At 40.8% G+C, this 15008-nt stretch overlaps 1 protein-coding gene across 4 annotated transcripts in view; it reads right to left on the bottom strand.

Annotated features, from left to right (window-relative positions):
* Positions 1-2074: 2074 nt before the first annotated feature.
* Positions 2075-15008, bottom strand: part of LOC137790315 (lissencephaly-1 homolog) — a 34222-nt gene continuing 21288 nt past the window's right edge. For all 4 annotated transcript variants that reach the window (XM_068584440.1, XM_068584441.1, XM_068584443.1 and 1 more), the window contains 8 exons: positions 13405-13479; positions 12931-13137; positions 8913-9081; positions 7438-7540; positions 7086-7314; positions 5473-5574; positions 5185-5341; positions 2075-4149 (listed from right to left, as the gene is read on the bottom strand). In XM_068584440.1, coding sequence (XP_068440541.1) covers positions 4076-4149; positions 5185-5341; positions 5473-5574; positions 7086-7314; positions 7438-7540; positions 8913-9081; positions 12931-13137; positions 13405-13479 — 1116 coding nt within the window. In that variant the 3' untranslated portion in view covers positions 2075-4075. The remainder of the gene's footprint in view (positions 4150-5184; positions 5342-5472; positions 5575-7085; positions 7315-7437; positions 7541-8912; positions 9082-12930; positions 13138-13404; positions 13480-15008) is intronic.

Here is a 15008-nt window from a genome sequence, read left to right as displayed (position 1 = left end):
CAAAGGGGAAAAAAGTGTTAGTTGTCAACTGAACATTTTTTCAGAAAATGTATCATTCAGTCTTCGCGTTTATAAAAGTAATGTCACTGTTTTCATCATACATCATAAACACTACTGAAAGCTGCCTATTTATTTGTGAATTATTAATTCATACTTCATAACAATTTACAATAATATTATTGGGTACACTATAAATGAACTGTAACTCACTGTTGGGACATTTTGCTCAACATTGTCCCAATATACTATTGTTTAAAAATAAACTTCACCTTCAGTATAATGACAAACAATAACAATACAAATGAAGATTTATTTTATTTTATTATATCTCAAACAATAATGACATCCAAGTATATTGTTGACAGTTTGCTGAGTGAAGAGTGAAACCTTAGTGGCAAAAACATCACGAGCTCTCCTGCAGGAGCTTGTTGTGCAGTCTGAAGCCCTCGGATGTGGTTCACAAGCAACTTATAGAGGACAGGTGGAAACGACCCACAGACACACCTGTCTGTCAGTCCCTTCCCATACCAGACCAGAGCAGAACAGAACAGGGATTGCTTAGGACCTGCGACTGGAAATGTTTTGGATTTTCTTCATTAGGGCACACACTTGTCCACAACAGCAGCAGTTGTGTTGTATCTTTGTCCCACAGATTCTTACAAAATAAACAGAACACACATCATCCTGACCGTACATGAACCACCTCCTTGAGTAAAATTAAGGAAGGGGATACATTTTTTTGAAAATTTATTTACATTTTATGGTCTGGCATGTCATAGTGTGATTCTGAGGAGACTTGTGTCTTTAATAAAACAAAAGGAGGCTGATTTCTAGAGTTAAATTATATTGTACTGACAAATGTCTCCATTTTTGGCTTCAGCTCGAACATTTAACACATAGGCATCTTCATTATTTATGCCAATTGTACTACAAAATTAGCTGTTTTTCTCCACTCTTTGCCTCAGAAGTTAGGACAGAGAAAACAGCTAGTAGAAAAAAATAAGACTTTTGTAAAGGGAGCACAGACCAAAGGGAGACATGAGTTATATTTCCTGAAGAAGAGGGTTTCTGCTTTGGGGCATCCTAGTCTGCCACAATCCCATTGCATTTACAGAGAAGGTGGTGAACCTCTTTCAAATACCACCACACAACAAATCCAGCTGTTCTACAACCAACAAGCAGAGCTGTCTAACCTCATCAAGTCGGTCGGCCACAGCAATGCGAGAGGAATAGTTTGATATTTTGGAAAGTACGCCAATCTGCTTTCTTGCCGAGAGCTGGGTTTGAGAGAATAGATGACTTTTGTTTGTGTGATACATTAGTATTTTACTGAGGAAATTCTTAATTTATGGTTTTCTAAAAACATTGTTTTAACAAAGACTTTACATTTTTTCTGAACTTAATTTTTCAGCAATAAACGAGCAAGTTATCGTTCGAGAAATATTCTAACACATGAAACAGCATATTGTCATTTGAAGTTTTTTTGTTTGGATAAACAAACAATATATAATGTGGTAATTGTGACTTTTAGCATTAGTGCTGATATGAAGATTCTTGTAGCTTCCCTTTCTTCCGATGAAGATTTATTTTAGGTATTTTAATGCTTTTTCATGCTGAATGACATCTCTGGTAAACACAAGATCCAAAGTGGCGCTTTTGTGCAATTCTTTGCAGAGGAACTACATTTTACAGCTCGGTCGATCAGTTGTTTCTAATAATTTGTTTAGTCCTACCTACAGTAGTATTTATTCTAGCTTTATATTTATACTCTATATAGTAGTCTGGTATCTCCATCTAGCTATTGCTCAGCAAGAGAGCAAATAAGCACATCTGCTCCAAAATGTCCAACTACTTTCCTCACACTATTCAAACCGATTGGCCTCCGATGAGATCAGATAGATTCCTAAAATGAGATTTGCTCCGACAGCTCTGCTTCAGTTTGTCATGCAGCACTGCTACGTCAACAGGTCACATGAGGCTCACAGTAGCCACGAGCAGGCGCTTGAGCAGCAGATCACCACATCTAGTACACACAGAAAGAGGAACAAGTGGCAAAGAAGCAGAGATAAGATGATCAGTTAAGCAGTGGAATTCTTTATTTGCCAAGAACTGTATTGGAATGAAAAGGCTAAATCAGAAATTATACGTTTATGCATGTATCAACATCATTAAATTTCAATGTTGCCTTCGGTCATCATTAAAAAGACCAAAGATTTAGTGAAAACAGGGATGTGCAAGATTAATGAATCACCTTGTCAGCTACAGTTAGAAGCAAGATGTTTCATTTGTTTTGTCCTCCAAGGGGAGTGGAATGGTTGTTTCTACAGCATGGACTGGTTAACGATTACCTCCCAGTCTTTCAGTTACAGCTCCACAAAGATCAAAAGCTGAACATTTGAGGAAAGACACTCAGAAGATGATTGCACACATGAGTTGATCCACAGGGTTTGCCTGCAGAGATCCTTGCTGCCCAGGCTGTTTGCATTCTCCCCCTTACAGGAGGTCTGATCCAGGAGCTGTCACGGCCTCGTTTTACAGCCAGGAGCGCTTTTAACACCACCTCAGCATCAGACCCCTCTGCAGACCAAACATCCACAGATCACTTAGCATGTCTGCTAGCATTACCTCACTAATCCTAAAATTCCCATCCAGTTCATCCTTTAGTGCGATAATACAAAATTGCCAAATCTCTTAACAAGCTAAATTTACATTTCATATTTTCACAGAAAACTGATTTTTTTGTGTTTTTATTTAATTTTTTACTCCAACCCATTTTTTTTATGCAGAACATATTTCACCCCTCAGAAATTAGAGATCTTTGCACATCCCAGATATCAAACCCAGGGGGCTCACTTTGACTCCTCATCATGCCTTTGTGTTTTGTCTTTACGTTATTTTTTTATTTTATTTTTTTTTTACACAATGCTGCGGTTTGTGGCCTACATAATTCCTATGGTATACCGAACCCTGCCAAAACTGACTGGGCAGGGGACCGGAAGTGGGCCGAGGCTTCAGTTCAACAAAAGTTTCACATGCAAGATCACAGGAAATAGTCTCCTGAAAAGGGAGACACACCCAGGGTCAAGTACTGGAGACTAATCAGGTGTAGTCACTGAACTCTTCCCAAGCGACACTGAGACCCGGGGCGCTCACCGACAGCAGAAGCCAAACACACTTGCTCTCTACGTTGGGCATCTTGTGAACTCCAGAACTCAAGAGTGGTTATTCACAAAGCCACTTTTATACATTTTAACTTTTCATTCCTTGCTGCAGGTTCATTTAATGGGATAATTTATCTAAAGCCTAGCAGTGGTTCATGTGCCACCATGACAAGAGTACAAAGCTGTTTTTTAAGCCCCCAAGGTCCAAGGACAACAGTTTGAAGTATTCGTATATACAGCCATTAAAATATTACCTAGTTCCACATGAAGAGAAATGGTATGCACACTTGAGAAGTGGTGTTATAAAGCTAGAGATTATTTCAATAACAAAGCCCCACAGACAATCTTATCGCATCATATATGCTTTTCCAGCCTTATCTCTTGAAAGTTTCACCAAGCTAGGCACCAACAGACTACGACAGTGAAGGAGGGAAATTACCGAAAGAAAAGAAAATCCTAAATAAAAAAATAGACAAAAATAAATCTTACACAAAGACACTGTCATTTCTTAAATTATGGGGTTTTAGTGCCCTACATTTTACACCCAGTCAAAAACATCTGCCTTCGGTTGGTCGGTAAGGCTGCGTGACAGACGGCCAGCCCCGTGGTAAACCTATGGTACACTTCTAGACGTTATGTAAATTTACAGTATACAATTTTGGATTACCATGCAAGAATACTTTTTTGTGTAACATTTAATAGCTCAATCTACATCCAGGAATAATTTACATAGGACAATAGTTATTGGACCAGAGAGCGCGATAGGTAAATAACCAGGGTGGTAAGTGCAGCCGAAGATGATGTGCGGATGAGGTTTAGGTTAGGTGAGGAGGGGAGGAGGCGGGAGGGGAGGCGGGATCCAGAGGAGCGCCTGGGTAATTGGGGGGTGGTGGTTCAATCCTCCAAGGTCCAAATCAGCGACACTCCCACACTTTTACCGTTTGATCTACACTCCCAGTGACCACATAGGGAGCAGCCTTGTGGAAATCTGTTGGAGACAAAAGATCATTAGAACGAAAGAAAGAAAACGATCGGTCTGAAGACAATACAGTTGTCAGCTGTTGGGCTTTAGTAAACACAGCAAACAGTTTATTGACCATCACATCTAAATGTCAGCTTGTTTGAATGAAAAAGAGCATCTATGGCCCGATGTGATCGTTCTAAGAAAGGTCAAAATATTCAGTGTATAAGCAGTCAATATTATAATGGTATAGACAATGAGCGTGATAAGACCTATGCATCTTTGCCCACATTTCAAATTTCTCCAGCAATTCAAATAGTAGTCATTGATGGCCATTTCTAGAACTTTTTAGTCATGATTACGAATGGGGATATTACAGTATTGCTGTAATATCACCTTGGAAGTGACAATGGCAGCATTGATACGTCGCTCACTACTGGTTGGTTAATGAATAATGAACTTCAGTCCGATTTCCAGGCTATTTAAAAAGCAGAATGCAAACACTTTTGGGGACGACACTTGTTATCGTGTGGTGCATATATATACACACGACAATGCTTATTAAAATGGGGAAAATACTTTTTTCTCAACGATTTCAAACAAAAGGTGCTTTATCTTTTTCACACTGCTCCACAATTTATCACATCAATAGCTCACAGCGATATCCTCTTTGGTTGAAGTAGGATTTAAGAGGACTAGGTTTCAAACGGCTTGCCAAGGAAAAGTTGGCTGAAGAGCTCCTCAAGAGAGTTACCAAGCCTTGATCTGCTGAAAAGCTGCAGATACACAGAGGGGGAGGCGGGAAAATCCTGGAGCGCTCGTCTACCTCTTAAACCCCAGCTGCCAGCAATCCTCAAGACACTGAGCACATAGTGGTGGACGCACCAAGCTTCTTTACAATTATTCAACCTTTGGCTTAAGCACACATTTTTGAAACCAGCTCGACTGTCCGATGGACGTTGAATAAAGATGTTCCTGTTGCACCTCAGGAGACCAACTGGGCAAACAACAACAAGGATGAAGCTTTTTTTTTGAAGGGTGTAAGAATGAGGGGCTGCTTACCCAGAGAGGTAACAAAGTGTTCGTGGGCACACAGGGTTTTCATGCAGCGCTTGTTCTTGTAGTCCCAGATCCTTAAGGTCTTGTCATCTGCACAGCTCACAATAAACTTGCCTCCAGGGTGAAAGAGGATTCCACGCACCCAGTTATCATGGCCAACCTGTGAGACAGACACACCTTGCTAAAGACACTTGTTTCAAAGCAATTCAAGAAAATGTATTCTCTGGAACGAAACACTTAAAGACACAAGCATGAAGATAATAAAAGGGTTCAGGTAATGATGGTTCTCACCAGTGTCATAAGGCACATGCCAATGCTAACATCCCACATCTTGATGGTTTTGTCTCTGGAGCCAGACAGCAGGAACGGGCCGGCTTTACCACTCTTCTTAGTCTGGTTAGGAACAAAAGATGAAAAATCAAAATCACAGTAATAGTGCTGAACTAGTACTCAAATTATTTTGAATAATACCACCAATTCTTGTCGAGAATAAAAAAAAGAACGCACATTTGTCCTTTCATGGGGAAAGAGAGATCGGCTCGAATAAATTCATTAACTGCAACATTTACTGCGGTTACCACAAAGATGTTTTAAAAGCCGTCGGGCAAACTGGAACCAACAGCCACTACCTGTTTTCTAGCTTCAACTGCAACAATGGAGAATGTGTTCAAACAAGTCGGCAGGTGCATCTAAGCAATAACTAGAAAATTGGTGTCATACTGCCTTGGTCTGCTAAAACATTTGGGAGTAAAAAGATCTAAGCAGAAATTAAGCAATCGTGAAATTGATAATTTAATAAAATGGCTGTATTTTTTGGGCAAACCACATTCACAAAGCAAGATTTCTTCATCTCTTTGCCAAACATAAGCTTGTTTTGTGTTCAACATTTTATGATTGTGTCTATTCAGCAAGTCAATTTATCACACACACACACACACGAAATATAGATTAAACCATAAGCAAAATTAGACGCGTGTTTCTTTTTCAATTTCTGCATTACTTATTGTAAAGCTAGTTTTTTTTCTCTGCACTGTTGAAAATAAAAGTGCATGAAAATAAAAACAGAACAAATCAAGCAATTACTGCCTACCTGGGGATGTTTTGTGTATGTTTCACTTAAGAAACAAACCACAAAAAAATCTGCTTCTGTACAAAAGGAACTGTGTCTTTCACTGCGCACAGGTTAGACTGGGACAACTGCTGCAAGGGCAAATACTGCTGTAATCTGACACGTTTACAATTAGACACACTTAAGATCACAAGGCATGAGGAGGGAGTCTGGCCTGTATCCATACTGATATCCAGCCAGATTATGCACATCATTTCAAGCGGGTCTGCTCTTGTGGCCGTCAGTCTGAGCACTGACGTGTAGAGAAACTGCAAACTCTTCTCTTCATCATGCGATAGTGTAACAGTGTTCCTCATGGAGCGAACACATGACATGATTATGAGTGTACTCAGTTAGGTCTGTTTTCACTCAAGGACGCCCATGAGCCCCATCGTCACACGTGTGTGATGGTTGCACAATAACGACAATTGCTCAGTCGCTTGACCAGTAAATCTTTGTGGGCCAGCCTCCGTAAAATATGTTTCTAGTACCAAACAGCAGATAATAGATCCACAGCAGATCTTTTTAAGTGTGCTCACTGACTATGCTGTGCTTTAAATGATTGATCACACTTACTGTTAGTCTGCATTAGTCTGCAATAGTCCCATTGAGCTCTGTAGTGTAACGTTTTATTCGTGTATATTTAGTGTGTCAATCAACCCTTGCTTGTAGATAAACCTTTGTAATGATGAATAAAAAAGACCCGAGGGGTCAGGCGATTTGGCTCGTGATTCGACCAAACCCTCAAGATCTGCAGATGTTTCAGAAAAAAACAGAAGTCCCTGCGGTCCTTTACCTCTGAGCCTGTGGCATCTTGGATGGTTGGGTGGGCGCTCTCCGGAGCCCAGGAGATGCACTCCACCACGTGTTCATGCTCCCGCAGCTCAGCCTTGCAGTCTTTGGAGGCCACGACCCACACACGCACCGTTTGGTCATTGGAGCAGCTGGCAATCAGTGTGCCATCCTGATTGGGCCGAACCATACGGACCCACTCCCGGTGCCCTGTGAAGGTCTTCACGCAGTAGCTAATTCACAGAAAAAACAGGAAAGGAGTCCCCATGTTGTCACCGTGGATGTAATAAACAGAATATTAAGCTTTAAAAAAAACACAACTGTGGATTTAAGGATGGTCTACGGAGGACACCTACCCAGTTGCCACTTCCCACATCTTTATAGTTTTGTCCCTTGAGGCAGAAACAATGTGATCTCCATTGGGCATGATGGCTACAGATGAAACATTGTGGTCATGTCCTGGAAAACAGAGAAAAACAAGTTCTCAGAAAACCAGTATAGAGCTTTCTGAGCACAAAACAGCATCTAAATATATAGTCAAAACTCAGCAATATTTTTTTTTTTAATACATCATCCACCAACAGTACCAAAAAAATGTGGTGTTTGGTCGTAATTAGCCAATTAAATGGCAAGTGAGGCAGCCTATTTGCTGGGGCTTACGCTGTTCCACGGAGAATAAGAGATGGCTAATTACCTAGACACTGGGCCATATTTAAGCTGCTAACCAGATGAAGACAACAGTAAGTGTACTCTAAAAGGCCAGCTTATCAGTGTGAGTGTGTGCACATGCACATGCCATCAGGCTACAATAATGGGTGGCAGCCACACAAAAAATTTGTTATCTGGGGCTGAAGAGGATAATTAAACTGCTGTCTAACTTGGCACTGATCTATTTCACCAGTTAGTATACTTTTTTTTAAAGGTGTAAAAAGAAAAAAGAAAAAAGGAATGGGTGAACAAGCAGAAAAGGTTGAGTGGATGAATAAAACATTAATGGAGATGTGGGTAAAAAGGAAGATGGAGAGGAAATGAACCAATACTAGACAGTGGGCTTAGTTAAATGGAAGCTTGTAGACAGATTTTATTTCTGCACAGTGTAAACTTAGCTCGTCTGTTTGAAGAATTGTGACAGGAGCTCCTTTACAATAAAAAAATAATGTGAACTGCTGAAATCTGCTGCTCATTTTTATACAAAACTGCAGTATTTAAAACTCCAGCATAAATGTAAGCATGCCAAATCCCTTCTTGTCTGTGCGCTAAGTAGGCTTATTCATTTCACAAATTTTTATTGATGTTTTCTTCACAGTCAGACATTAATGGGCACTTCTAGCAGACTTATGAAGAGTACAAAATGCTTCATGTTGTTTGGGCTGCTGCTGGCTCATTGGTGGGGGGCCTTTTCATAATTCCAACAAGGAAAAAAATATCCTTAAAATCAGCAGGGCCTGAGGGCACATGTTGATTGCTGCCATCATTTACTTGGCAATTAGGGTGTGAAAGTGGGGGGTGTATGCCTTCGGAAAAGAAAGTGGAGACATGCCCAATGGGGACTTCGATTCTCAAATCAAACTGAAATAATGTAGGCAGGCTTATTCAAAACGTAAACTGATTCTTTAAAATGTAAATGACACAATGACGAAAGGAGGTGGATCAAGTGCCTGTAGTGGTATACTGTAGTGGGGAGGAGTCATCATGGCTAAAACTTGTCCATTTGTCAGAGCTTTGGGTACTGTAAATTGGAGCAGATTGAGGCTTATCAACAGCATCAAATGTGATAACAAACAGCATCTGCATCACCTGAGCCCTGTGTACAATCAAAGGCTGTACTTACCATGCATCGTCCGGATGCACTCAAAGCCTTGGAAATCCCACAGCTTGATAGTCATGTCTGCAGAGCAGGATGCCAGCAATTTGCCAGTCTGGTCAAAAGAGATGTCCTGAACTGAATCTGTGTGGCCCTTCAGTGTGCGTTCAAAGTCTCCAGTCTCGTAGTCCCACACCTGAATGAGAGAATATATTAATTCATTAGCTTTAGTAAACCCTACACATACAAAAACATACTTTACCAACAGGCATTGTAAATATTTTGATCTGTATATCACTGAGAAAAAAACTATGGTGTTCCTTTTACATTCAATCCCTTTACAAACCCCAGCAAAGACCCCAAATGTCACATCATCGGTGGTCTAGTCCCCTTCTTTCCCAGCTGAGCAGTGCAGAAGCCAAAACAAAGGAAGAATAACATGGCTGTCCAAAGGAGTTGCATTTGAATCCCCGACGATTGGTAAAAATGACCATAGTGCAAAGACATTCACCTTAAGAGCTCATACAGCTCAGTTCACAGAATGTAAAGGATGCATGTGCCTGGATGCTGATTAGGGGGATGCTGATTAGGGGAACAATAAGAGTGATAAAAGCGGAAAGAAAGTTTATTGTACCGAGTATGGCAATGTCAATTAGAGTACAGAATATGGAGTGTACAGTAGTAAGCTTCATTTTCTACCCTGCCTGACAAAGCTGTTGCGTTTCAGGATTCAAAGCAGACACCGTTTGTCACAGAAGGATACGGTGACAGATGGTGACAGGGGACTACCTTTTCCTCCCTAGCCCTTCTGGCCCCCGCCCCCTAAAAGAAGCTTTAGTGCAGATGGCCATGAGGTACAAAGTGCAGAGATGGGGGTTTATCCTGGAGAGGTTCGATACAGTCGAGATGTTTGCAGAAACACCAAGCTTACAAACACAACATTTTGCAGCAGCATCTAAAAGGACAAATAATCCATTAACTAACTGTAACTAAGACGGGTGCTGTCTCACCAATAGTTCCCGTTGGCACTCCCCCAGGGCAATATTGAAGCAGAAAACATGCCCCACTTCATGATGATTAATAGTTTACATTTAGGGAAAGTTCAACAATAATACAAAGTCTTTCTTTGTAAATCCCATGTATGAAGAAAGCAATGAGTAAGCTGACACCCACACTTCTTGCCCTTGTTAAATTAACTTCGCCTCTGGTTGACATGCCTGACTGAGCACAGGACCTGCTGATTTACATACTGTGAAAGGTTAGAGCTGAACTCATGGTAGCATCTTGCCATGCAAAATTCGGCCATGATAGCTGAGGAGAGAGGACGATGTAAAAGAGGGGAAGGATGAGGACCAGAGAACTGCAGAACTAAAAGAGTGAGGGACAACACGGTACGTCTCCAGTAACAAAAAAATAAATAATTGAAACCTAACACCCTACACATGAATAAGGGAAAAGATGGGCATTCTCTTGCCTTGTTCCAGATCTCTGACTCAGCACTTGCATCTCAGATTTAATTAATCATTAAGAAGTCAGTGTCATCTTTCTGCATATCTTTCGATCCAGGCAGCTACATACATTCATGAGCTACCTCTCGTGAATGTAGGTGCTTTAGATTTTAGAGAACATGGTATTTTGTTAGCTTTGGACCTGCTAGCTGGTTCTAAATATGGATCGTATGAAAAAGAGATGGACCTTTTATTTAACTTGTGATAATAAAGCCAAGTGAATTTTAAAATGTTTGAACTAACGATCTTGGACAAAAAAATAAGCCAACGTGAGCACAATGTCAAGATGAATGACAAATTAAACAAAATGGGGGTTCAGTCTGATTAGCTTCACTGACATGAGGTGGAAAGCTGATGAGCCTCTTAGACAGCGACAGAGTAAAGAGCACAAGGTCTACTCAGTTAAAAATTTAACAGAGCTGTTCAGGAGGAGAAAAGTAGGACACATGGCGAGTCAGGCAAGGCTACTGAGAGAGGAGGCAGACAGGAGTGGTGCAAGAAAGCAGGGCTGAATTTTAAATGTGTGCCTAGTCTTGACTTCTCCTGAAGGATTGCTTGCTCTGATGGCTTGCTCCATTGGTAGTCATGGTGGAGCAGCTGATGCTGTAAGTGGAAGACAAATGAGGCTGGATGCTGGGAGGCAGGTTGCAGTGGCAGGGAGGGGTGGGGTGAAAAGGAAAGAAATGCCAAAGCGGCGAAAGGAGTCCCTGCTGTGTGGGTGTAGCTGAGGAGATGTACATGTGTCTCTCATTGTCTCATGAATAAAATATACAGAGCAAACACCTCAACAGAATATTGGCATTGTGCAGTGAGGCAAAGTAGAGCTACTGCTGCAGCAGCAAAAATAGCCCAGAGGAACACTATGGCGTTTATATATGGAATCTAGGAAAACGAACAACTTGAAGAAAGAGACAGTCGCGTAATCTGGGCGTATCTAGGAAGGAGAACTAGAGCAGGTGAGGTAAAGCTTTATAGTGAGGTATAATACATGGAGGGAAGTAAGAAAAGTAGCATTAAAGCGAGAGTGCACAAGCAGATGATGTCTTTATATTCACCTTGAACCAAGCCCCATTATGGCTTTATTATTAGTTGTCTAATGTTCAAAGACGAACAGAGGAAGCTCCAAAATCATACCAATCTTTAAGAAGTCTTTTCGTATTTTATTATATTATACATGGATTATTATGTTTCAACATTTCTCACAAGCACAAATGCCAACCGTAGTCAAATTTTACCCACATAAAAATACAGTTGAGCCATCTGTTTAAGCTGTACATGTGTAGCTGGAAGGTTTCATGGTTTGTTGAAATAGTTGTTATAGAAAACAAAAACGTAATTCACTCAGCCAATATTATGTTATATTAAGAAAAATATGAATATAACATATACTGAATATTTTACATTGTACACTCAATTTATATTCCAGTGAAAGTGTCACGCAACAACATGTGGGCTGACTTGTATTTATAGCTCAGCTGCTACTATAGCAACCTGATATTCAGCACAGCTGAGATTTGTTTACATTCCCTAAAAAGAAAATGGCAGTGAATGTTGAACTAATAGATTAAAATGCTTAAAACAGGGACAGTATGTAGCATTTCAGGGGATCCATTAGCCCATTTTGAAACTAAGAATCGTTAAAATTCCGTAAGCCTAAAATGAGCCCTTCATATCGACATAAGGAGCAGGTCCCGTTTCTACAGTAGCCCAGAATGGAAGTAGAATAAACCTTTGGTTTTCACGTCACCTGAAAGCTACCATAGTTCCCCAAAACAATTGTAAAACTGCATTAAGCAGTTGATCTTGGCTTAGCTGCGAGCCACCATCTCAACAATCGCCATCTTGAGCCTTTGAGAGACAATAATAATGCTCCCAGTCTCCCATAGGGCACCTTTAATGTCTGAGAACAAATCAGCTGACACACGTTCCATGAAATATAAATTACCCTGAAGCAAAAAAAAAGAAAGAAAGAAAACTCAATTTGATGCATTTAGTATAATGCTTCATTTGAGCAATTACATATCCACAGTTAATAATAATCTATATATAAGATGTCAGAGAGGCACAGCAACTGCTTTTCATTCATGGAAAACTAAGAAGCTTCAAGGTCATCACGAGACATTTAAGAGTTATTATCTATGTTTCCATGACCTAGTGTGGTTTTGGGAACATTAAAGTGCACTGAGAAGCATATGGACATAAAGTGCATGCAGTAAATGGTTATGTTGAACTGGAAACAAACATCAACATATGCTCAACCCTGCAAGATTTCATTACAAACCTCAGCAGTGGTTTTGCACATCTTCACCCAAAGACAGAAAACTAATCAACTGATGTGGCTGTATTTTGGTGAAGTGGCGACTCTCAGCCCTGAGCAGGATATGGACAGAAAACCCTAAAAAACTGTTACAACACCATTTTATTGTTATTTGGGGGCTCTGGTAATTTGTTTCAGAGCCCCTTTTGAAGGTAAGTTCTGCAACAATTCCTTCTTTTTTTTTCAGATCATCATCATCGCACTATCTGGCAGCACTGACCTTTATTGTTGCATCCTCAGAAGCGGACACCATGACACTGAAGACTGGGTGGAAGATGACGCGGGTGACTGGACTGCGGTGGCCACTCAGCGCGTACCTTTCTGGTGGGCGTGGGATCCACTCTTTGGGGTCGCGCTTCTGAGTTACAGGCCCACCCAGGGTGATCTCCTCCTTCGCTTCATTCAGTTTGGATTCAAGTTCCATCACCTGCCCAGAGTATGCAGGTACAGGTTAATCGCATAGGAGGCAGAGAATTCAGTATATAAAAATATGCAAGAAACAAAGGTTTTAAGGATCTTGAATTTGCTAGAGCGTTTGTTTCAACTCATTATCATAAAATAGTTGGATTAATGCTTTTTGTTTCTTGGTTGACTTCCTTTCAGTGTGAACCGTGGATTCAGCAATAATATCATGAACCGTTCACAAGACTTAAATCCCCACAAGCATTCTTAGAGGAGGAAAAACCCCACAAACCTTCTTTTGTAATCTAATGACTGAGGTCCATTTCTTTTCCAAAAGGCCGGCATACTTCTTATCCAATTCTTCATTCTGTGGAGAAGAGAAGGGAGGGAAAAAGCAGGCAAACATGACAAAAGTCAATCAAAGTCAAGGGCTCAGCATAATCGTTGAATCATGTGAGGTGGGGGGAGGGAGGGGGTGGGGGGGGGGCAAGCTGAGGTCTTTGGCTTTAGTAAAAAAAAAAAGAACAGTGCATTGTTAACATACCCCTCACAGGCCCAACACCCACTGTCAGACACCACCAACCTACTGTACAACACACAAACACATATATTCTACACACAACCAAATCCTAATCCTTCTCACACAAGCTAATCTTCTGCAGACAAGAAAGACTTAGGCAGCTTTGGCCACACACTCGGTAGTGGAGGCAGCGGTGGAAGTTAACTTGTGGCAGTCCTGGCAGACAGACGCCTGATTCCACCTGCAGCCTAATACCACAAGCTGGCCACTAGCTTTTACATAACAGACTTCACAGCACATAGTGCAGGCTGTACTGCCAAGAAACAAACAATATGGTGGCCTTTTTTCTCTGGCTCTATGTACAAATAAAATATGGTGCTGCAACTAATGATCATTTTCCATCGACCTACTGATTATTGTCTTCATTAATTTATTTTTTTCAGAGCCTATGTTGTTCCATTAAGTTGCTTTAACCAACCAACAATAACATAGCCAATGATATTTTATTTCAAGATATTATCATTATATAAAACAAAGAAAAGCAGCAAATCTGTCGAGCTGGCTTTGTTGTTGTATAGACCCAATACAACAGTGTTGGTGCCACTATGTGTACAATGCCGCCTCGAGGCGGTTACTAACTATCAAAGCATCAAAAACCCAAATTGACAGACAACCACGAGTGCCAGTGAGGGAGAAAATTAGCGTTGCACTCCAATTTCACAGCGAGCTCCTCAAGCCTCGGCTGGAAACAAAAGGGGACCTAAAAAGGTGTGGAGAATTGCAGGCACCACCGAGGCTTATATTTAACACTTCTTAATGACAAGAAGTGATTCCTCAGACCAACAGGAGGTGTTTTATGAAGACAAAGGCATGAACTGAGGCACTGCAGACAGAGAAAAACAGAGGGAACCCGGTTTGGACAAGTCTGCCATCATCTAATCTGCCATCTGCCTGCCCATTACACCAACACACAAGACACACACGAGAAGTGCCAGACTTCACTGCCGCCTGCCAGTCTGTCTACAGTGGATAGTAACCACACAAATGTATGTTTATATATTATGCATGCATTTACAATCTCTTTTGAGAGGTAAATAAAAACTAAAGTATGACTTATTTACCAATCCTACTATGAAAACCTGCAAATGCACATTGCCTCATAGCATTAACCTTAAAATTGAAGTAGCCACAAGGATTAAAGTTAAATATCTAACCACATTTAATTGACACAAAAATGCCTTAGGTGGCCTCAGGGAAATGATGCTAAGAATCAGACATTTTTCTGCTTCTGATGGAGCTTTGACATGGAAGCTTTCATCTTTTTACCAGCAATTCAGCTTAACGTTAAATTAATCAACATTATTAACAGTAAACAC

The sequence above is a fragment of the Clinocottus analis genome, unplaced genomic scaffold (genome assembly GCF_023055335.1).
Source record: "Clinocottus analis isolate CAN_PGR_092001 unplaced genomic scaffold, fCliAna1.0.p SCAF_2, whole genome shotgun sequence".
Classification (NCBI taxonomy): Eukaryota; Metazoa; Chordata; class Actinopteri; order Perciformes; family Cottidae; genus Clinocottus; species Clinocottus analis.
The sequence above is the reverse complement of the archived record's forward strand: the minus strand, read 5'-3'. Positions and strand labels throughout refer to the sequence as shown.